Source organism: Camelus bactrianus, chromosome 17, assembly GCF_048773025.1.
Source record: "Camelus bactrianus isolate YW-2024 breed Bactrian camel chromosome 17, ASM4877302v1, whole genome shotgun sequence".
NCBI classification, from domain to species: Eukaryota; Metazoa; Chordata; class Mammalia; order Artiodactyla; family Camelidae; genus Camelus; species Camelus bactrianus.
The window spans coordinates 20,690,939-20,713,153 of record NC_133555.1 but is presented as its reverse complement, the minus strand read 5'-3'; the positions used below and the strand labels follow the sequence as shown (position 1 = coordinate 20,713,153).

At 50.3% G+C, this 22,215-nt stretch overlaps 1 protein-coding gene across 1 annotated transcript in view; it reads right to left on the bottom strand.

Annotated features, from left to right (window-relative positions):
• LRIG1 (leucine rich repeats and immunoglobulin like domains 1) overlaps positions 1-22,215 on the bottom strand; it is a 111,303-nt gene that overhangs the window by 46,804 nt on the left and 42,284 nt on the right. The window contains exon 3 of the mRNA XM_045514415.2: positions 18,432-18,506. Within this exon, the coding sequence (XP_045370371.2) occupies positions 18,432-18,506 (75 nt within the window). The remainder of the gene's footprint in view (positions 1-18,431; positions 18,507-22,215) is intronic.

Genomic DNA, 22,215 nt, shown 5'->3' with positions numbered 1-22,215 from the left:
CCATTTCCCTGGCAGGGTCTTGGAAAGGCGGTCGGGGGACTCACTTCCGAGACCACGGGGAGGTAGCCTGCCTTGGGTCTGGGCAGGGCCATCTGGCACCAAGGTAGTCCAGGAGATGGAGAGCAGGAATGGTGAGCCCCTCCCCCTGAATTCCAATCCACACAGGTGCAGCCCTGGGGCAGAAAAGCCAAGAGAGCTTCTCCCTTTTGGTCACACTGACATGCTTACTCAGTTCTTTCTCTTGGCTTGATCTTCCCCTCAGTGAGTCAATCTGGCCCTTTTTGTCTTCTCCTTTTCTCCCCTTTCCCTGGCAACCTGCTACCTGCATGTCCCACTGCACGGGTGTGAGCTTCAGCATCTCAGAGAGGAGGGGCCCGGCTGCGAGATGGAGCCACGTGAACCGTATGCAGCAGCACCAGCAGGGAGCCTGTGGGTGCTACAAGGCTGAACTGGACTCACCCTATCTCTCCTAACTCTGGAGGCCCGTGGGTCCATGCCTGTTCGGCTCCGCCCCCTGAGGGGAGCAGGCAAGGTTGGCAGAAAGCCTAAACATGAGTTCTAGGCACAGACTCTCCCAGACCCAAGGGGCAGAGCTACCACTCTGGCAAAAAAAGGTGTGAAAGATGGTGACAGCTGCAATTAGGAACCTGGTGGTCAGAGCATCCGCGAAGGCCTGGCTCAAGGGTGTCCACACAGGCCCTCTTCAAGAAGATGCTGCAGTGGGCTGATCCCCTCTAATGGATCGCTTTCCACCAACGAGGGTCCTCGCCGCATGTGGCACGAGAGAGCCGCTGCGTTGTACAGAGCAAGCACCTCTCCCTGAGGTCCACAAATGCCAGGCAGCAGCTGGCAGGGTGGGGCAGAGCACCGGCGGTCACCCAGGGACCTAAGACCCTCAGCTGTGTCACCAGCTCCTCACAGATCTGGTGGTTTTCGTTTCTTGTCGATCTTACCATTCAGGACTTGAATAAATGTAACCACTATATGGAGGCCTCACTCAAAATTTCCAGCCTCGTCCCTCTCAGGGCCGGGCTCCCACTTCAGCCTCGGCCATCAAGCTGCCTCAGTCACTCAGGTGCTCAGACTGTCCATACCACCTGCTACAGCAGAAGGCAGGACTCAGATCTGACCTGCACTCTCTAAACGATACCAGCGGGAGAAGGCTGGAGGACTCCAACTCGGAGCTCTGGGACAGCGTAGGATGATGGTGCCAGAATTTCCTCTCTCTCTTTTGCATATTCTTTTAATGTGCTTGTCAATTATGTAAATGAATTAAATAGATATTTTATAAAGCACTTATCTCGACCTCAGACACTGAACTCTGGGACTTGATCCTTAAGCATACAAATGTCTGGCCCGCCTGACAGTTCGGAGGTGGAGGGTCCTAGGGGTGGGCACAGCCGTGTGACCAGCCCACGGAGCTGTGGCCTTTCCTTAAAGGGTGCCCCAGGGCGGGGCCCCAGGGCCGCCACGCAGAGTTCTTCCTCTCCTTTATCAGGCACCCTTCACCCAGTCAGGGACGGTGCTGGTTCCACAGTCCCCTCTCACATCCCGGGACCTCAGCATTCTCATGCACACACCCTGCTCCAGGCCTGGAATGGCGCCCTGGGGACCTCGGGTCTCATGCTAGAGGCTAGAGTCGGCCCCACTGGGCAGCAGGACCTCCTGGGAAGCTCGCCCTTGCTGCTCACCCACCGAGGAGGCATGCTTTTCTTTCTCAAGAGAAACAGCAGCTGGGCCAGCACTAACCCATCTAGCATTTCCTTCCTGCTCACCAGGAACCAGGCTCAGGCTCAGCTGATTTAAGCCTCATGACAACCCAAGAGGTGGATAGTGTTACCATCCCCATTTCACAGACGGGGGTGGTGAGGTGTAGGAAGGTTAACCAGCAGGAAGCAACGCAGCTGGGACTGGAGCCGAGGCACGAATCCTGATGCCACACTCCTACTCGAATGTGAAACCAATCGCCTCATTACAGAAGTGGGCAGAACCACCCTGGGGAAAAGGGCTTCTCTGGACACCACCCCGTGCCTTCCGCCTCTCCTCAGCATCCGCCAGTGTGCCCCTCGCCCCCACACTGATTCTGTAATCCGAGCAGAGGCAGGAGCTGACTGCAGAGGCAGACAGGGCATGTCTTGCCATCATCCGGCACTCATGCCCCTCCTCACGCCCCTTCCACAAGCACACGTGGGCTTCCCAGACCCTTGGCCCACCGCAGGTCCACGCACAGCGGCTTCGAGGCCCAACCAGACCTCCCCTATTTATATTTAAGATGACTGGCGCCGTCCCTAAATAGGTGAGTCAAAGCGGTTCTCCTACCCTCAGGCAATAAGGATGACAAGACAGAACTGGGCACTTTTCAGGGAGCAGAAGAAACTTGTTCACCTACTGCTATTCGCCACGCCACAGAAGGCACCTGCTCACTCAGGTTCAGAGAGAGTAAGACGCTGGTCCGGGGTCACCCAGCGCACCAGCATGCATGCCCAGGAGTCCTCTGCCTCCAGGCTATGCTCCTTTCTGGAGACAGCCTGTGGCTACCAGAACAGAGACAGGACAGTGGGTGCTGGGGTGCTCCTGAAATTCTCTCAGGGGCCAAAGAAGGAATCCTCCCCCACCTGCTGGCCACGGGCACCTGCCCAAGCTTCCCATGCCAGCCTCCCAGCCGCTCCGCAGGTCCCACCACGGAGGAGGCTGTCTCAGCACTTGGCTGCGGCCCCCAGGACAAGATCCTCCCCTCTGGGGAGTGATACCATTGACGTGCCTTTCGAAATAAAACCAGGCCTGCTTCCTGCCCCATCTGGAAGACTTCTGATCTCCACATCATATGACCCCGGATATCTCTCACCACGCAATTTCCCAAGCTGTCAGCATACGGCTTGACTGTACCGTGGGAGGGTTAGGGATGTGTGCAGGTGGGGTTAAGGAGTTGGCCCTTTAACGCAGTCCTTCTTAACCACTCTGAAGATGAAAAGACCCGCTACGACATCAAAGTGGCACCAGCTCCAGCACCTCCGTTCTCCACCCACAACCACACCATTGCCTTGCCGCCCCGTTCAGGGTTCCCACAGGAGCCAACACTTGCTCTGTTCTTCCCTGAAACCACAGGCTGCCATTTTCTTCTTTGCTGCAGGTTTTTGTTTGTTAAATATAGTTGATTTACAATGTTGGGTTAGTTTCTGCTGTGCAGCATAGTGATTCAGTTATATATGTGTGTGTGTGTGTGTGTGTGTTCTTTTCCATATTCTTTTTCATTACAGGCTATTACAAGCTATTAGATACAGTTCCCTGTGCTAGATAGTAGGACCTTGTTGTTTATTGCTTCAGGTTTTAAAAAAAAACATATCATAGACCTAAATGTCAAATGTAAACTGAGGACTTTTAAGAAAGAACATAAGAGAAATCTATGTTTTGGGATCTTAAAGCTAGGGAAAGTTTGTAGATTTGACACAAAAAAGCACAATCCATAAAAGGAAAAATTAACACACTGGACTTCTAGCAAAATTAAAAACATGTGCTCTGGGAAGATCCTGTTAGGATGAAAAGGCAAGTGTCAGACTGAGAGAACATATTTTCAAACCACGTATCGAACAAAAAACTAGTATGCAGAGTATACAGAGAACTTACAAAACTCAACGGCAAAAAACCCCCAAACAATCCAATTGGAAAAAAAATGAGCAAAAGACATGAACAGACAGTACTCTGAGAAGAACACACAGATGACAAGTAAGCACATGAAGTGACTGAAACCAACATCATCAGTCATTCGGGAAGCGCTTCACGTCAAAAAGCAGACCAGTGATTTTTCTGGGAATGGGAAGGGGTATGGGGAGGAGGGACAGGGAGAGATTATTATAAAGAGACACCAGCAAACTTTTTGGGGCAACGGGTAATTTTGTTACCTTCATGGTGGTAATGAGTTCTCTAGGTATTTATAGTCTAGAATATATAAAATTACAGATTTTGAAAAAAAAAACCCACCATGAAATTTCAGTACACACCTATAGAATGGCTAAAATTAAAAAACCTTATGACTGAAACATTACTTTGTACACCGGAAATTGACACACTGTAAACTGACTATACTTCAATTAAAAAAAAAAAATCCTGGTAATAAGAGATGCTAGCTTTGATGCGGAGGACCAGATCATTCCGGGACTGCTTGGTGGGACAGTACAGCCGCTCTGGAAAAGTGTGGCACTTTCTTAAAAAAACTAGACGTACAATTACCACACAATGCAGCAATTATCCCCTAGGGCATTTCTCTCAGAGAAATGAAAATTTATGGTCACTCAAAAATGCTCACAGCAGCTTTATTCATAATAGCCAGAATCCGCCAACACCCCAGATGTCTCTCAAGAGGCGAATGGTTAACCAAAGTGTGGTCCCTCCACACCACGGATACTGCTCAGCAGTAAAAAGGGAAAAAACTACTGACACACACAACAACCTAGACCAATCTCCAGGGAACGATGCCGACCGAACAAAAAGCAAGTCCCGGAAAGTGAGAAGCTGCAGGCGCCATGTATATACAACACTCCTTGAGTGAAAAATTATATGCGTGGAGAACATATTAGACATTGCCAGGGACGTGGGGGCAGGAAAGAAAAGGGTGTGAATATAAAAAGGCAACACAAGGGATCCTCGTGAGGGTGGAAACACTCTACATCTTGGCTGTTTCGACGTAAATACCCTGGTTGCACGAGATTTTGCAAGAGGTTGTCGCTGGGGGAAATGGAGTTAAGGGGATACTAGGACCTCTCTACAGTATTTGTTACAACAGCATGAGACTAGTCACCTTGAAACAAAAAGACTAATTACAACAGCAGCAGAAACATGGCAAGACATTCACAATGGAATCAAGACAGAAGCCCTGGTGGAATTCACGGCGGAATCCAACGGCCGAAAGCCGACCCGCTGCCTCAGTTGGTCTCAAGCAGAAACGTCCACAGTACACCTCTGTTCTCAGGGCCAAGCACCAGAACTCCTGGGCTTTGTAAAATTTCTGAAATCTAGGTACACACATGAACTGTTTAATTACCTTCCACCGAATAGGAAGGAATTGGTGGGCGGGGGGTGGGGGTGGTGTGGATCTGCTGAGAAAGGTGTTTATCAAGCTGATGAGAGGCCCAGTGGCCCCTGCCAGGTGTATGAGGAGTTGCTGCGCCTCTGTGTCCTGTGATTCAGCCGTGCCCCTGCACAGTACACCCGGCGGAGCAGGAGGGCCTGCTGGGCGTCCACACTAGACGGTGGTGGACACAGGTCAGGCCTGCACTGCCAGACACAAGGTTCTCAAAACATCATCCCTGGAACCCTGACTGTGGGAGGAGCTTCACAAAAAGGCTCTGGAATGGCTGCATCTATCCCTCCCTGGTCAGCGCGGGCCAACCCTCAAAGCAGGTGTAAGAAAGATAACTTTCGGGGGGTGGGTATAGCTTGGTGGTGGAGTGTGTGCGTAGCGTGCACTACTAGGTCCTGGGTTCAGTTCCCAGTACCTCCATTAAAAACTAAATACACATATGAAATAAACCTTATTACCTACCCTCCCTGCCAAAAAAAAAAAAAAAGAGGTATCTTTCATTCTGCTCAATTCTGCCATTTCCCAAACTTATGTGATCACGAGATCCCTTTCTTCATGAAGCAACTGACAGTATCTCAAGGCACAAGAGTCCAGGTGGCTCGTTTTATGTGGCACACACCACATCCCTGGGTCGAGGAGAAGGACACAGAAGTGATGGGCTCGTGGACAGATGGGGACACAGTGTTTTTAGGGAGGAGGTCGGGAATGGACAGCCATTCCAGACCAATGTGACAAGATGAACAAGGCTTGGAATTGAAGCCATGGTCTGTGTGGATTCACATCACAGGCAGTTTGATGTAAAGTTCGAGGTAGGAAGTGGTGAGAGGCCAGGATGAAACGGAACCAGGGACCAATTCTGAAAGAGCTGAGGCTTTATCTCGTAGGTGACGGGGAAGCCAGAAGGGGTCCTCCCTTCATTTCTACACCAAACACTGGCTTTGGGGCCACCACAAGGCAGGCTCCCCACTGGGTGGCAGGTGTGGAGTTGGGGGTGATGAGCGGAGGGCTCTGTGGGGGTCACGTGGGAGGGAAGACAGACAGGAAGAGAAGGGCCAAGTCTGAAGGCTGTTGGAGCCGAGGCCATGAGGGCCCCTTCAGACACGAGGAGCGTGTCTCAGGGGTGGGAGTGGACAGGAAGAGCGACGATGCTGACCTTGCATCATTGAAGCAGCTTCTCAACACAGGTGCTCAGTGGGCCCAAGAGACAGAACTAACAGCATCGGAGCCTCTACCAGGAACCCGGGGTCCCTTACCTCGTGGCTCACCCACAACAGAAGCTCTCAACTAGAGATGGACGTTTGCTCCAAAGAACACAGAGCCCAGATCCCGCCCCAGGTCTGTAGGAGAGAAAGTAGCCGTGTGTACTGCTGACCCGGGTTAACTGTGGTCGAAGTGGAACCAGCTGGCAGAACAGAGGCCCAAAGCGGAGCGGTGACTTGTGAAAGATCCTGGAGGGTGTCTCTGGCAGAGGCAGGGTGAGCGGCCGAGCGGGAGGAGGGGATGCTTCCTTCCTGTTCCTGGCCCCAGCACCACCTCACTGGGAACGGGTTGCATCCTGAGCTGAAGAGGTAGGGAGCGCCTCCAAGGGTGATATCCTGATGAGAGAACGGCGAGGGCAGTTTTCCCGCCAGGAGAGAAGCCGCCCTAGCACGCCCATGTCCAGCTGGAGGTGGAAAGAGAATGGACCAAGGTTCTCAAATCAAACGCCTGAAAGGAGCAGCCGTACTAGAGGGAGGTGGGTTCCCCACCAATGTGCTGTCTCTTCCCAGAGGCGACCCCCGAGGCCACCAGGGCAAGGAAGGACAGGATGAATCTTGGCCTCACCAGGAAACTGGTCTGACAGGACCTACCAGGCACAGCAGCATGCTGCTTCCTGGACCCATGTCCCTGGTCAACTTCCTGAGCCTCCCAGGAGCTCAGAGCTTTTTTACAGGCAATGGCGGAAAGTGAAGACAGGCGTTCAGCTCTTACCTGGAGCCGCATAACTGCAGGAGCAGCCCCACATCAGGGCTCTTGTAAACACACTAGAGAGTGAGGGAGGGCGGTGACAGGGGTGATCGCTGCTGTCAGCAAGGCCAGGAGAACAGGGAGCCCCTGGAAAGGCCTGTTCTCACACTGACTGCCACACGTGGATTCCGAGGCAGAAAAACGTCACTGTGCGTGCTGATAACCACTTACAAAAAGGAATCACGCTTGATTTGGAGAAAACGTCAGGCTCCCAAAGACCCCAAGGCAATTTCCCCCCCTTATTTCCCAAATTCGAGTTACTCTTTGTGACTTATTGAAGGGTCCAATTCCAAGCACAACCCTCACCAAATCCACCAGGTGATTATACAAACTCAACGTCGGCACTCGGATTTTGCTATATTACGATACAGCTTTTGGGTGAGATCAGAGGGACCCTTCACTTTCTACAGCATTTATTCACATATTCTTTCTTTTTTTGTTTTTAAAGAAGAACAACATCTTATTTTTGGAATTATAAAGAAAACAGTTTTTACAGAGTCTTCAGTAAGTTCTGCCTATAGTTTCTACTATAAAGAGGGTTTTGGGTTTTTTGGCACCATCATAATGGGACTGCTCTGATTTACAGGCAGAATGCAAGTTGAGCGGTGGGTGGGCTGGCTTTCAGGGGAAAAGTAACGACCCAGACTAGGCAGTAATCGCACAGTCAAGGTCTGTGATCACTGAATGAGGTGGGCACACCCCATCAGACCAAACACACCACTGAGGCAAAAGCGTCTCCTCGTCACTTTAAATGGCCCAAGTCACAGGATCGTCCCATGAAATCAGTGGTCAAAGAGGTAACAAAATCTCTCTTGGGGACCCCCCAGAATCTTAAGTGCTAAACTAAAGGACAGCCTGACTATTTATTTTTCCTCTACCTGGTGAGAAAAAGAAACAAAAAAGCAGGCGTGAAGGGCAGGAAGGCAGGTATCAGAGGGAAGAAGGGGACAAAAATGTTCACTTGCAACTGCCCAGCTGTGGCTCATTAAAACTTCTGACCACACATCGAAAGGATGTGATGAGCTTTAAAAAAGAAAAAAACAAAAACAAAAACAAAAACAAAACCAATGCCTGCACCTGACGCCCCTTCCCCAACAGCCCTGCAGCTCCAAGGTTTTCATTTAACCTGCCTGGGATGCAGCCTGAGCATCTAGGTTTCTTCAGGCTCCCCAGGTCAGCCCGCTGTGCAGCCAAGGATGAGAGCCACTGCTTAGACATCCACATGGTGCTCTGCCGCCTGCTGCACCTTCCCCAGGTAGAGGAAAGGGCGATGGGAAGAGGGAAGGAAGCCAGTTCTCCTGGCGCACCCAGCAGCTCCCACGGCAGGAACTGTACACCAGAAAGCGAAGGATCACACACACATACAAGTGTGGAGACTCTCCATCAGCTTCAGCTGGTTCACAAGGCTGTGAGCCACAATGGGCATCTGCAAGTACAGTCTGTTTTTAGGGGCTGTGAAGAGACTCTGCCCCCGTCTCCAATACCAGGCCTCCTGGTTGGAGAAGACCAACACCCCCGCCCTCAAAACAGCAGCCAAAGCTAGGCCAGCTCCGCCCACACCCGGAGGGCCCTGGTGGGTCAGTGGCAAAACAGTGCCTCCAACTTGGTGCACCTGTGCTAGACACCAGACATCGTACTGAGACACGTACTTAGCGAATCCTCACAAGTGGGTGTCTCGGCAAATGTCGCTGTGTGAGTGAGCAAACTGAGGCCGGAGAGAACACAGCACAGGAGATGGAGGCAGGACTCACACCTGGAGTCCAGTGACTCCAGAGCCTTCTCTAAACCACTATGCAGAGTCGTCCCCTCTCTATAAAGCCCTGGGATGCAGGAATCACCGTACGGTGAAGAAATCCACTGGCACCTACATTTTCCCTCTACTACTCAGGGAAGGAGTGCTGGCTTTTGCACAGACTCCCATCCCAGCAGCCTGCCCCCTCCCCCGTACCCCTTCCCACTGGTAAAGTGTTTCTTTGCCCCCAGGGGCAAAGCCATACAGCTGAGCAGACACCAGCAGTGCCCAGAGAAGACACCCCAGGGGTGCCACCTGGCTGCACCCCACCCCCCTGTCATCCTTGGCAGCACACATTTTCACCTCCTGGTTAAAGGGGTTGGGAAGGAAGAACTACCAATTGGCACCATCATCTCAGCTGTTTGGATCTGAGAGGCATCCAGGCAGTGAGGAAAGTGCAGAGGAATTCGCCTTGAAGGGATATGTTCGAGGGCAGACAACACAACACGCCTGGGCTCTGCAGAGACCTGACACCAAGATGAGTCTCTCTCACTGCACCCTTGAAAGACGGACAACCAGGACCAGCTCAGAGTAACCAACTTGTGGGTGTGATTAGGGGGTGAAGAGAGGGGGAGGCTAATCTTCAGGGCAGGAGGCCTTCTTAGAACTCTGCATCAGTTAATGAAAAGCGTATGGAGGGCTGCCCAGTGTTCAGAGGCGAGCACACAGCTTTAAGAGATGCCCCTGCCTAGGGCAGAGCCTGTCTTCCACACCCCAGAGCAACATCAGAGCCTTCCGGCCACCTCTGAGGCTTCCCCCTCCTAATTCAATTCAATATGTCAGCACTTGCAATGACAAGACCCTCTCAGGCTCCCAGACCACATTAATTCCCCATATACAGTGAACACAAAACTCCAGAGGTAAAGAGAAATGAGATCATGACTCACCTCTGCTACTTGCTGTGTGAACTCTGACAAGTGTCTTGCCCTCTCTGTGCCTCAGGCACATCATCTGTAAAATGGTGCTTATCTACAGACCAGACCCTGGGCCTCCTAGTACTGCAGAGGTGACAGAGTGAGACGAGGCCTGGGGAGGCATGCAGAGCAATGCCTGCCAACGTCAGTGATCCACATACAGGGACCATCCCAATTTCCACCTCAAAAGCTGAACCATTGTGAGTTTTGACCATTTTTGAACTACAAAACCCAGCAATTTCATACGCCTCGACTTAATACACTGAGTAAGTGATCCTATCTTTAAAAACCCTTGCTTTTGAACAGGCAGGGTGAATCTAGTATTCCCTCCGTTTCGCCCAACAATGACAGGCCTTATGAAAGGAAGGCCCGGCATAAATGCAAACACATTTCTTCCACTTGGGCTGTAAAAGCTGAAAATGGCTCCCAGGTGTGAGCAGACACAATGGGCCCGGCCTTCTCCACAAGGTCACCATGGGGGTCAAAGTCGAGCCGGCCATTTTCGGATTAGGTGCACACGCTAGGGAGGCTCCCCCCGGGGTAAGTGGATTAGAGCAGCCACCTGCAGGAAGTGGGCGCGGGGAGGAGGAGGAGGAGGAAATGGTCCCTGTTGGAAGGAGGCTGTGGCTATGGGCAGGGGCCAGCTCCTTTCACACGGGAGATTGTGCAACTGACAAAGCACAGAGCGCCCCGCTTCCCTTCCCGGCCTCAGGTCACATGGCCCCGCAGGGCTTCCGGCGCCCACTGCTGGAAGGAGGGACGTCCCTCCCAGACCATCCATGCTGCACCAGCTACACTGTTCCCACTGGGTCTACATTTAAAGCTTACACGGTCTTCAGAAAAAATGAGACAGAGAGGGGGGAAAAAAAGCCAAACACATAAACAAAAGGCCAACTCAACGACAGACCCTACGCCACCAAGTTCCCAAAAAAGGCAGTGACCTCCGTGACCAAGTTCCTATTCCATGGGCTCGCCCCTTCCTCGGCTCCCCAGACCCCACAGCTGGTGTTCGCTTCACTTTCCCAGCAAATGATTTGCAGATGGACTGCTCATCTGGCTGCCTCACCACCCCCGCTCTCAAAGAAAGAAAAAAAAAGGAAAGAGAGAAGGAAAATGACAAGTCAGGACTGTGTGTAATTTGGCAGGCTCGCCACGGAGGCCTCAGCGACTCCTTTCCCAGCGAAAGGCTCCCTGAGACTCGGGGCAAGAGGCAGTCTGCACTGCAGAACCCCTGGGAAGCTTCCGGGACAGAGAGCTGCTTTCTTTGTAAAGTGGGTGTTGAACTTCCTATTGTGAGGCTCACTGGGGGTGCCCAGCGTCTGATGAGGCTGCAGGTCTGAGAGCCAGAGGTCCTGCTCTGTCTTCCAACAGGAGCTCACTGGTCCTGCCCAACAGCCGGCCCGCTGACAAAGGGGAAAACGGGCAGGGAGCAAATCGGACTTAAAATGGAACCAGCCATGTCCAACGAGAGCTTCTCCCGGGGCTCTTCCAAGTGCCCGGCGTGTCAGCTGAGCATGGCGGGGCTCCGTCTGATGCCTACAACTGACAAGTCAATTGTAGCGGGGTAGAGAAAGGAGGTCCACGTCATGTCACTCCATCTGGGCACTGTCCCCATCTCGCACCCCATCGGTGACAGTGGTGACACATTCCCCGGCCCTTGCCTGTATGACAACTGTTTCCTCATCTTCCTCTGCAGCTAGACGCGGGTCCCTTGAGGGCAGGGACTCTGGTCCGTGGGGTGAGCTTGTTCACCCTGGGCTTCCCGTGGAGCCTGCACTGGTGCATCTCCCAGCGGCCTTGCACGTGAGCTCCTGGGCCCCAATCTGGGCTCCCTCCGCTTTCCTCTCACTTCTTGTGCCCCCTGACCACCAGGATGACAGCCTCCCCATGGCAGAAGGCCGGAAAAACAGGCGTTACGTGGGTCACAAAACCTGGAGAGCGGAGGGCAGGTGTGGGCCCCAAGTTCTGACTCCCCCGTCAGGACAGACGAGTATGCCTTTGCTCACCTCTCAGATGCTCCTTTTAACTTCCACCTGGAACAAAGCAGCACCATTCAAGTCTCAGTCGCAGGCAAAGATTTATCTGATAAAAGTGACTGATTATCAGCAGAAAGGTCAGTGGTGCTGAGAGCACTCCCTGCACAGAGGCAGGGCTGGGGGGTGGCGGCGGGAACACCCACAATGGAGAGCACAGCAGGTCTCCCTGCCTCCCAGTAACTGGTGAAGATCTGATGGGGAGGCTGGCGTGATCACCAATGAATTAAGAGGAGACAAACTCACAACAGCCATGAGCCTCAAGCCTGCAGCCTCAATCAGGCAGATCTGTGCCGCCCACGCTTCCGGAGTGTCCACTGCACCCAGCACTCTCCTCTGAAGTAAATACCCTAACCAGGGCTTTGAGCTCCACCTCCCAGACAATTGCGTGTCCATGCCCCTGCCAGTGACGTGGGGTAAGTGTAACTCCTGCACTGCCCTCCAAATGCTAAGCGGCTGGGTTGATAAGGACCCCACACGCGGCCTGTGGCCCCGCCCCACATTACTATGTAAGTTCAGGCCGTGGTTCTCAGTGGAGGGGTCCCAGCCATCAGCATCAGCATCACCTGGGAAGCTGTGAGCAAAGCAAACTCTCCAGTCACACCCCAGGCCTGCCCAATCAGAGACCGGGCTGGGGCCCAGCAAGCCTTCCAGGGGATTCTCATAACGGTCCAGTTTGAGAACCACACACTTGATGGGGCAGCCACAATCTCCCCAGGAAATAGGTGTGATGTTTTATCTGGAGGAAAAGTGAGTGCATCTCTTGAAGACACAGGAGGAGCCACAGCCCCCATTTTACATGTACTCTCCTGTTAGCTGCTTTCTGGCTGGGGCCATGGCTTCCCTCCAGGGTCTGGGAATCAAACTGGCCACAGGCAGCTCAAGAACAAGGACATTCACGCCTGACTGGGGACTTCGCAAACATTGTTCTCATTTTCTTCCTGAAGTGTCTCAGTTGTTGCTAACTCCACCATCCCGATGTCAGTGTGTCAGAAGGCTCGCAGCAAATAAGAAGCCAATGGCCCAGATAGGGTTGCCTCTTACCCCAGTGCCCAAGCTGACTGGCCTTCCTTCAGCAGCAGGGACAAACTGAGTTCTTGCTGGAGGATGCCGCTCAGACGCAGGAGGAAAGAACTGCCCACTTGCACGTTTCCTATCAATCTTGATTAAGTCTACCTTTCACCTGGTGATGAGTAGGACCTGCCAGCAAATTCCTCCCCAGGAAGATGCTCCATTACCCTGGGGAGAACGGCTACGTCCACCCCACCTGTACACACACCTACAATCCTCACAGGTCCAGCTGCCTCTCAGGATGGAAGTCTGAAGTCTGAAGTTAACACTCCGCTTCTTAAGACAAACTATGATTTCATACTTACGGGGAGAAACATCTTGGTTAAAAAAAAAAAAGGATTTTAATATCAATTCTCTCTTCTGTCTGCGCGCACACGCACACGCACGCACACACACACACACACACACACACACAGTTTAGCAATGCCATGTGACTGTTTATTACTCGGTGTACTTTCACCTGATTATTAACAGTCTCAGCTCAGGTCCCCAAGCTGAGCCTAATTTTCTGGAGTTCGGGGCCCCCTTCTCCCTGGCTTTTGGGCTGGACTCTCAGCAAAACTAATTCGTCCCTCCAGCCCAGCTCATCACAGCCTCCCCGTGAAGCCTTGCTCTTTAATTATACTTTAATGTGAATTGATCTTCCCATTAATGAGCCTGTAAAGAAGACTGATTGGGCCACCTTTTTCCAGAGGGCCTGCTCGGCACACGGAGAGTTAAGGATTGCTTTTGATTTGACTTTCCCAGCAGATCCAGCCAAGGAGAGCTCCCTGCGTCCTTCCCTTCCCAGCCTGGGGCTCCCTCATCCCGGCCCAGTGCTCCTTCCACTTAACTTGCTTCGAGTGGGGTCACAGACAGGACACCAGGTTTCCTTCCAGCCAGGTTTTACTCTCCGGAAGTTACAATAAAGAGATGTTAACTACTCCATCCCTTCTATTTAATCAGTTTCTCTGCAGTGAAGAGGCCACAGCAAAATACACAGCTGTGTAGTTACATCCACCTCTGATATTTTCACTTAAATTATTCATATTCTCAGTCTTTCAGGTACCTTTGCTAACATGAGAGAAAAACATTTTCCTCGAAAGGAAAAAAAAAAAAAACAGATTACGTTTCAGATTCCTGGTGCCAGGGGCCTGGGAGGAAGGGGCCAGTAGAAGTGATTGCTTAGGGGGAATGGGGTGTTGAGGGGTGCACAGCACTGAGAATGTACTAAAAGCTGCTGAAGGGCACACTTTAAAATAGTTATAACAGTGTTTCATGTTGTGTTAGTTTTTTTCTCAAAAAGAAAGTTTTCAGCAAAGTGTTTTTCAAGATTCAAAGTGAAAGGTATTTCAACGTGTTTTCAAATGCAACATAAACTGAAGGGTTTTAATAGCACAATTACAATGTCACAGGCAACTGCAACAAATCTTAAGCCAGACCTCCTACCCGATCCAGGCCAAAGGTAGGGGAGAAGGAGCGACCAGGAGTGGTTAAGGGACAGGGTCTAAAACACACCAACTGAGAAAGAAGTTATATGGACAAAGCCAAGGGCCTTATGGGAAACACGCTGCAGCTAATATGCATGAGACAAAGAACTGCCCTGCTTTAAAACTAAAGTTGATTTTACAGCAAGCTTTTTTACTCCTAGGACTGAAAAAGAAAACCCAACCATTTCCACTGGAACCAATCTTCTCAGCGATACAAGAGCAGTAACACCACAGGAAAAGCGGAAATTTTTCTTCCCCAGAAATGTCACTTATGCATCACACAAAATTACTGTTGCTGTGGGAATTGTAACTTGAGTTTCCTGGACTTCAAATTAAAAAAAAAAAAAAAAAACCCTCAAACATGAAAATCTACCGGCAGATTCTGCCCCCGTTAAACAAAAGTCTGTTTTTTTTTTCTAAGAACTATTTTATCAAATTTAGCTCTCTCGCTCCAACCCAATCCTATTAAAAGCTTTCCTTGAGTTTAATGCTTTTTTGTTATTAAGGACAAATGGCTTTGGTATTATCCTTAGAATATGATGCAAATAAAAATCCGCTCTTTGACAAATACTTTAATTGAATTAGATTCCTTTAAGCAGAAAGTATTAACCTTTTTTCCTGAATGACTCCAGGTCCTCAAACTCTCAAAAACTGTGTCTTGAGGCCCTGATAGTAAAGTCAGACTTGAGACAAACCCCTTTTCCATGCAGTCCTCCCCACTATGACCTCAGTGAAACAGGGTGCTGCCGTCCGGGGGATCAGCGCTCTGTCTTGTGAGCAAAGAACCAGGCTTACTGACACGGACTTGGGAGACAGAACACCAAACACAGAGATGGAGAGCTGACCTCAACCGGCAAACAAAATCCTGAGGCAAAAAAGTCCCTAATTACAGGTGTCTGAGCTGAAAACCACAAAGCTGCTACCTCTCCTAAAAGACAGAATGCAGCAACTGTGGTAACGGGACAGCCGCATCAGTATTTCTTTTGTGACGTTACTGCCCCAACTCTTAGTTTCCGAGTCACGGAAGGAATGTGAAAGCTGCAAGAGTTCTTGTACCATGTGTTTCAAACCCTTCATTTCAACTAATGAGAAAAAAATGGCAGTTTGTCCCAGGGCACGTCATCAGAGATACAGCTGGATACATGCCTGGTCCCCCCTATTCCTGGCACCTGCCCATAACCTTGTCCCCAGAAACTTGTCCCCGCTCCTCTAACTCACATGGCCTCAGCCATCTGGTCCCTTTCCACATTCTGATTATTTATCTCATCCTCCTCCTGCCCACAAATGAGACAATCTGGAGACTAAGGGCTCTTGATGGGAACATTTATTAAGCTCACTGAACAACCACATTTGCACACAGTGTGGCAGGAGCCTCCCACACGAGATGGCATTAAATCTTTTTGAGGTCCCACTGGGACAGCCTCAGGGCCCCCAAATGCAGGGGCACAGCAGGGACCCACTAAATGTTTGTTGAACGTGTGACATCTTTTAATGCTATGGTTCTGAAAAGCCACAAAACACACCAGCAAAACATGCTCTTCAAAGCCGGAATGGCTGGAATCATCACGTGGCTGGAGATGCCAGGCTCATCCCCCGTGCAGGTCAAGGTGAGGAAGTAGTAATGTTCAGCTGTCGCCTGCTCTGCTATTTTCTCCCCGTCCCTTGCATGATCCACTTGGGAAATATGGGAAGGCATGAAGGATGACAGCAAAATTATCTACAATCCTGCTGCCCCTATGTCATGCTGCTAGCCCAACTCTGCAGGCACTAAACCCAGGTATCTAAGACCAGGGGCCCACAGAGAAAAGGAAGATAAAGACACTTCGGTGTTTGTAGTTTTAGAGAATCACTGATCAAGCCTGATGGAGACCAGCTTCAGGCCAGAGGTGATATCCGCCAATACTAACCTGCATTTTCCAAACTGAATCAAAAGCGGGAGGGAGTCTTTTTTTTTTTCTTTTCCTACTTTACATATTTTAATGCTGTCTAATGGAATAGCAGGAACAAGGCCAGCCAACCCCACTGCTCCGGGCACTTGGGCCAAGGAACAGAAATGTATTTTTAGTCATCGGAGCAAGGCGTGATTCAAAGTGCCCCAGGCCCTGGGGGCAAGCTGGGGGCCCTGCCCGCGGCTGGCTCAGGGCGGGTCCACATCACCTGCCACACTCCTGCACCCAGTGCGGGGGTGGGGGTGGGGGGTGATGATGAAGGAGCAGCACATGGGCACCTGTGTCCAGTTCCCGCTTCACCTCGTGATTTTGCAACTTCCAGGAACTCGGGCAGCCTCCGTTTCCTGTCTGGTAACGCAAATATGCTCTCTGTGGCCCTGGCTTCCCAACCAAGTGAGGAGCAAGAGGAGGGAACGCAGTGTTTCTCAAACTTGAGCAAGTGGGCAAATGGCCGGTGGACCTTGTTAAGGCAGCCTGTGATCCAGTGGGGCTGCTATGAGGTCTGAGATCCTGCATTTCTAACGAGCTCAGGGCTGATATGATACTGCTGGTCCAGAAACTGTCCTTTAAATAGCGAGGAATAAAAGCATCTTCTGGTGCACTGCTCTGTGAGCACACACATCCCTCTGTGAGGGATGGTTATGTCCCCAGGTGGCCCCACGTACGGGTGACTCATTTAATTCAACCAGCAATAAAACACCTTCCAGATGCCAGACACACAGGCCAAATGGACAGAATAAGCAGGTCAGATCCTTGACTGTCACCTTTGGGACGATAAGCTACAACCTTCATTCTCGCAATTCACAGGTATGAGAAATGATGCTCAGGTCCTGCGGCCTTAAGGGTGAGATCATGCCAAGGTCCAAGGGGCCAGGCGACAACTAAGCACCAGCCAGCAGCAGGAGCCACCATCTGTCAATCACCCACTATGGGTCATGCAGGGCACCAGGACCTTCCTGTAGATCGTACACCCCTAGAACCCCGGGCTCACTTTCCCTATGTGTACAATGGGCCAAGAACACATTCTGTAAATGAGGAACATGAGGTTCAGAGAGATGAAGCTGTCCAGAACACAGAGTTGGGCTACGATTCTAAACCCTGCTCCCCAGCCGCACAGTGCCTTGCAAAAGGTTAAGCCCAAGATCATGTTTCACAAGGACACGGCATCCTCTGAACGCTGGGACCGTGGCCAGCAAAAATTGGAGACCTGCAAGCTACACCAGCCATTGGACGGATGACGCCTTCCCGCCAAGTCCCTGTGCTTGGCTCAGTGTCGAGAAAAGATCCGGACAGGTGCACCAAAGAGATCTAACGCCAGCAAAATCAAGAACAAATAGAATCAGGCAGGGCGGAAGTCGACAAGGAAATGCAGCATGAAGAAGGAGCTGGGGGAGTGGCCAATAAAATCTAGTCTAGAAAACTGTTGGACTCATGACTGGTTTATCTGGAAAGACCTGTGAGTGAGTTCTAAACAAGGGAGTACCTGCACCTGATGGCCACAGAAGGCGGGTAACTCATGGCGCTTAACTTAACTACCCAGCAGAGGCTCTTCACAGCTCTGCCGATGACAGTGCCCCCCACCCCCAACCCCAGGGCCCTCCTTTCTTTCTCATTCAAGTCCCTTGATACCACTTTTCATTTCCAGTGCGTTGTCTATAATGATTGATAGGTTGGGTGTTGTCTAACACTTGACCTGACAGTGAATACCTTACTTTTACGTTGATTTCAGAGGCCTGAGAGCTTCTTTTTTAAGCCATGAAAGTCATGGCCACGTGGATGAGTTTGCTGTCTTGTAATTCACACAGCTTCTTGAAGTCTGACTTACTCGCCCAAATTGCAGCTTACCTGCTAGGACCAAGAACTTTAATTCTATGCAACCTCTAGGGATTAAAAAGCCATATTTTCCCCTAAGTGAGAGATGAGATAAAACTTGCAGGTTTGAATTCTCTGTACCCCACAATGGCCAGCAGGGCATTGTCACAATCATTAGCACTCCATGGAGAAAGGCCTGTTTTCACCAGCAAGCCTAGAGACACAAGTTTTCCTGCCACCAAAGGTCAGCAGGACAACAGCATGGGCTCACCACACAGCCCAGGGTCTCCCGAACAGGGCCACTTACAGAAAGAGAGAGACGATGTGAGATGAAGCAGCGCCCAGGGACGGTACAGCCATCAACTCATTGTTATTGAGGTACCTGTAGGGGCAACGAGAAGAAACGGACCATTTAGATCATTTACATTAGTGGTGTGAACTCATATACATACAAAGGAAATAAAAACCCGTGCTGAGTTGGCTGCCGGAAGACTGCTATATTGTTAACGCTGAACTCAAGATACTTTAAAAGCGAGTTTTTAAGTGGGAGAGAAGTTATCCCAGGTCACAAAATCCAATCATTTACCACCCACACGGTTCGGGACTTAAACATTCAGGGGATGCTGCCCGTCTTCCAGAAACTTCCAACCTAGCTCAGAAATCAAGACTGACAGACAAGGAACCACGGGAACACACCAAGATGCATGAAGAAGAGTAACAGCATCCCAGACCTTGAGGGAGAGCACTCCCTATGGGCTAGAATGGTCAGAAAAGGGTTTGGGGCGAACTATATTCAATACCTTGTAACAGCCTATAATGAAAAAGAACATGAAAAGGAATACCTATCTATCTACATATGAATCACTATGCTGTACACCAGAAATTAACACATCACAAATCGACTATACATCATAAAAAAGGGGGGGGGATTTAGAGGAGGAAGGCCCACCCCTCTCCTGGTTGTTCTTCACACGTCCAAGATCCGGCTCTGCCCTCACCAAACAGTGCCATGCTTGGATGCAGCACCAGAGATTCACACACGCCTGTGGGGTTCCCAGGGGCCTGGGACACGTGGGCCAGTTGCTCCAGTGCCTCATCTGTGTAACAGCAAAGAGCTGGACTTGGAGACTCCCATCTATTTGAGATTCCAGCTCCTCTGGACTCCAGTGAAGCCTCCAGACCTGTTTTCCAGGAATACATCCATATACACACACACTTTTGCACGGAGACAATTTGAAAATCCTCCCCAGACCAGAGATGCTCTCCAAGCCCCCTTCCGGTTCCAACACTCTAATTCTGTACTTCCATAGTTCGGAACTGTTAATAGAAGGGGAAGCCCGAGAACCAGAACACAGCTCGCCTGGTCCACCCCCAAAGGCTTTGCAACCCGGCCTCCTTACAAGGACATGCATTTCCAAATCGGGGAAGAGAATCCAAAATCAGATTTGCGAAGTGAGCACAAAAATCCTTAAGAAAGCCAAAGCACAGTGATCAGGCTTTTGGCCGGGTGACAGGCTGGGAAGAAATTGTATCTGAGATGCAGAATCAAGGGGATAAAGCTGGGTTTTCTTATTCTCATTTTTTAAGAGACTGTGTCTTCCACAGGGCATCTTGTTATGTATGGTGTGCCGACAGCATCACTGAAATGACAGCTGTATTTGTACAAGTATACAGCTAGCATTTGCTTGAACAGAATAATCTGGTTGTCTGCCATCTTTTACAGAAATGAATAGGAAGAAAAAAAAAAAAAAGGGAAAAGGCTTTGGATTATCCCATTGGCTTTCTCCAGCACCAAAGCCAGTTAGAGACGAAGCTTGCCAATTACTGGGCCGAGGGACACAGAATGTCTGTTTCAATAGCTTCATGACTGAAGCATCTGGCAGAGAGCGAACAGATCCGTATCATGTGGCAAATCCTTTCTCCACTTAATGGGCCCTTGTTTGTGTGCTGAAGTAGACAATTAATTACTTTAACAGTCTCTTATCTGACTGCCCCCTAAATCAGATTGCTTCTGCTTCACCTTTTATCTCTCCGACCCTGCTGTGATCCATCTCCCATCTTGGTTACAGGGATGCTGAAAACCTTCCATCAGTCTAATTCCTGACTAATACCTTTTCATGGTACCGCAAACGTACGCGTTACTAGACAAGACCCTCAGATCTTAGCAGAACAAGGAAAACTAAGGTTAGGGGCCTGTTGCCAAGAAGGCAGCTTGCTTAAGAACTCATTTCTCAGACTTATTCTAAAACCCAGATGTTGGAGGTCATAATGATAACAGAAGCAGCTAACTTATTGAGGGTTTATTACATGCCAGGCACAGTCCTAAGAGCTTTTCAATATATTAACTCATCTTTAGACCCCCTATGAGGTGGACCCCATAGCCTTCCCACTGTACCAGTGAGGAAACTGAATCATTAAGATGTTTAGTAATTTGACTAAGGTCACCAGCAGTAAGTGGCGTGGCCCTGGAGGTCTAGCCCTGAAGTCTAGGTTCTTAACCAGGAACCCTCTCTCTTTATAACCACAGCTGCAACTCTACGTGTGTTATGTAACTGCGTTATTACAACTCTGAGTTGGGAACGAGGTGCTAGCACTGATCCCTAACTTAACAGGTAAGTTTTCTAAGTCGCCACCCCAGGGTGACACAAAGGGAGAGACATGGACAAGAGCTGCACCCAAGTACAACCACAAGTCAAAGGAGAGCCACAAACAGAAAGGTCAGCAGGCGGAGCTGATCATCCCTTAGGTAACATGGCAGCCATGTGTCTGCTGCTTAAGGGTCTGAATTGATTCTAAACCCCAAACACTTAGTATGGCCTTCTCTGCAGGGGAACTTTGGCTGAATCAGCTTTGCTCTCAAACTAGGCCTACTGTGCACATGACAAACTGCTCCACCCAATTTCCTGGAATAATAAATGAACAAGGAAAAGGGGCACCCTAATAATATTCCAATCCCGACCAAAAATGCTGGAAAGAGTGGACGGTGCTGGGACCAGTGCTAAAGACAAACAGGGCATTTTTTGTCAGGAGGAGCAGCCTGGAGTCAACATGTTGAGGTGGAAATCGCAGGCTCTGATCTCAAGGGGGCTGCCTGATTTATGAGAAGGACAGTCAGGCTTGGAGAAGACCTATGAGGCTAGCTTTCTTCTCCATCGTTTCTACTTAAAAAGAACTGCTAGTAAATTTAGGTCTATTCGCTCCACGCACGGCACTGCTGGCTCTCTCTGTTCGCTCTGTCCCCTGCTGAATCGAGAACACCAACCCCAGAAGGTGACGGAGGCCCAACCTGCTGTGAGACACCACCAACTCGCCAGACTGAAATAGAGACTGGTCAAAAATAGCACAGCCAGAGCCGGGCAGGAACGGGCCCCCGGGAAGTTCAGCCCAGTCTCCACGCGTAAGGACACTGTCAGCGTTTAGGGCTGTGTTTGATGCAATCTTCTGACTGTCTGAGGCGGTGCAGACTTCCACACTTCCCACTCCACCCCCCTCCCAAATACGCTTCCATCCAAGGCCTGAAAAATTCCTTCTACAGTATCTGGCTTCTGTAACTTAACATCTCCCGATGATTCAGGACCAAGAAGTGCTCCAGAAGCATCAGAATGTAAATCATGGCCCAACCCTGCAGCTGGAAAAGGTGTGAAAAAGGCAGGTGGGGCTGCATGGACTGTCTCCCCCATCCACTCACCCATCCACAGGCAGAACCTGGAGTCAGGCCCTTACCGGCCTTCTGGGCCCCCTCAGTTCTGTGTGAAACTTCCATTTACTCAACTTGGTTAAAGAAAGTTTTTACAAAATTGCAAGATGCAAAATGTTAAAAAGGATGGTGCAGAGTGCTTAAATTACTGTGACTGTCTCAATCCAATTAGGCATCAACAGACAATGAAAATCAAACTCATGGAGTCATTTTGAGTCAAAGCGCTTTTCAGTTTTTGGGGTTTTTTGTCTTTTTAAAATTTTTGGCCATCTTTATTTATATATTGAATAGCTGACAAAGGGCACCATGAAATTTTCAAACAGTTTCAAAAAAGAACACCGGGAGCATCCATGGAAACACACGGCTCCCTTGCCCTTTCGCCTTCTGGTCCAGG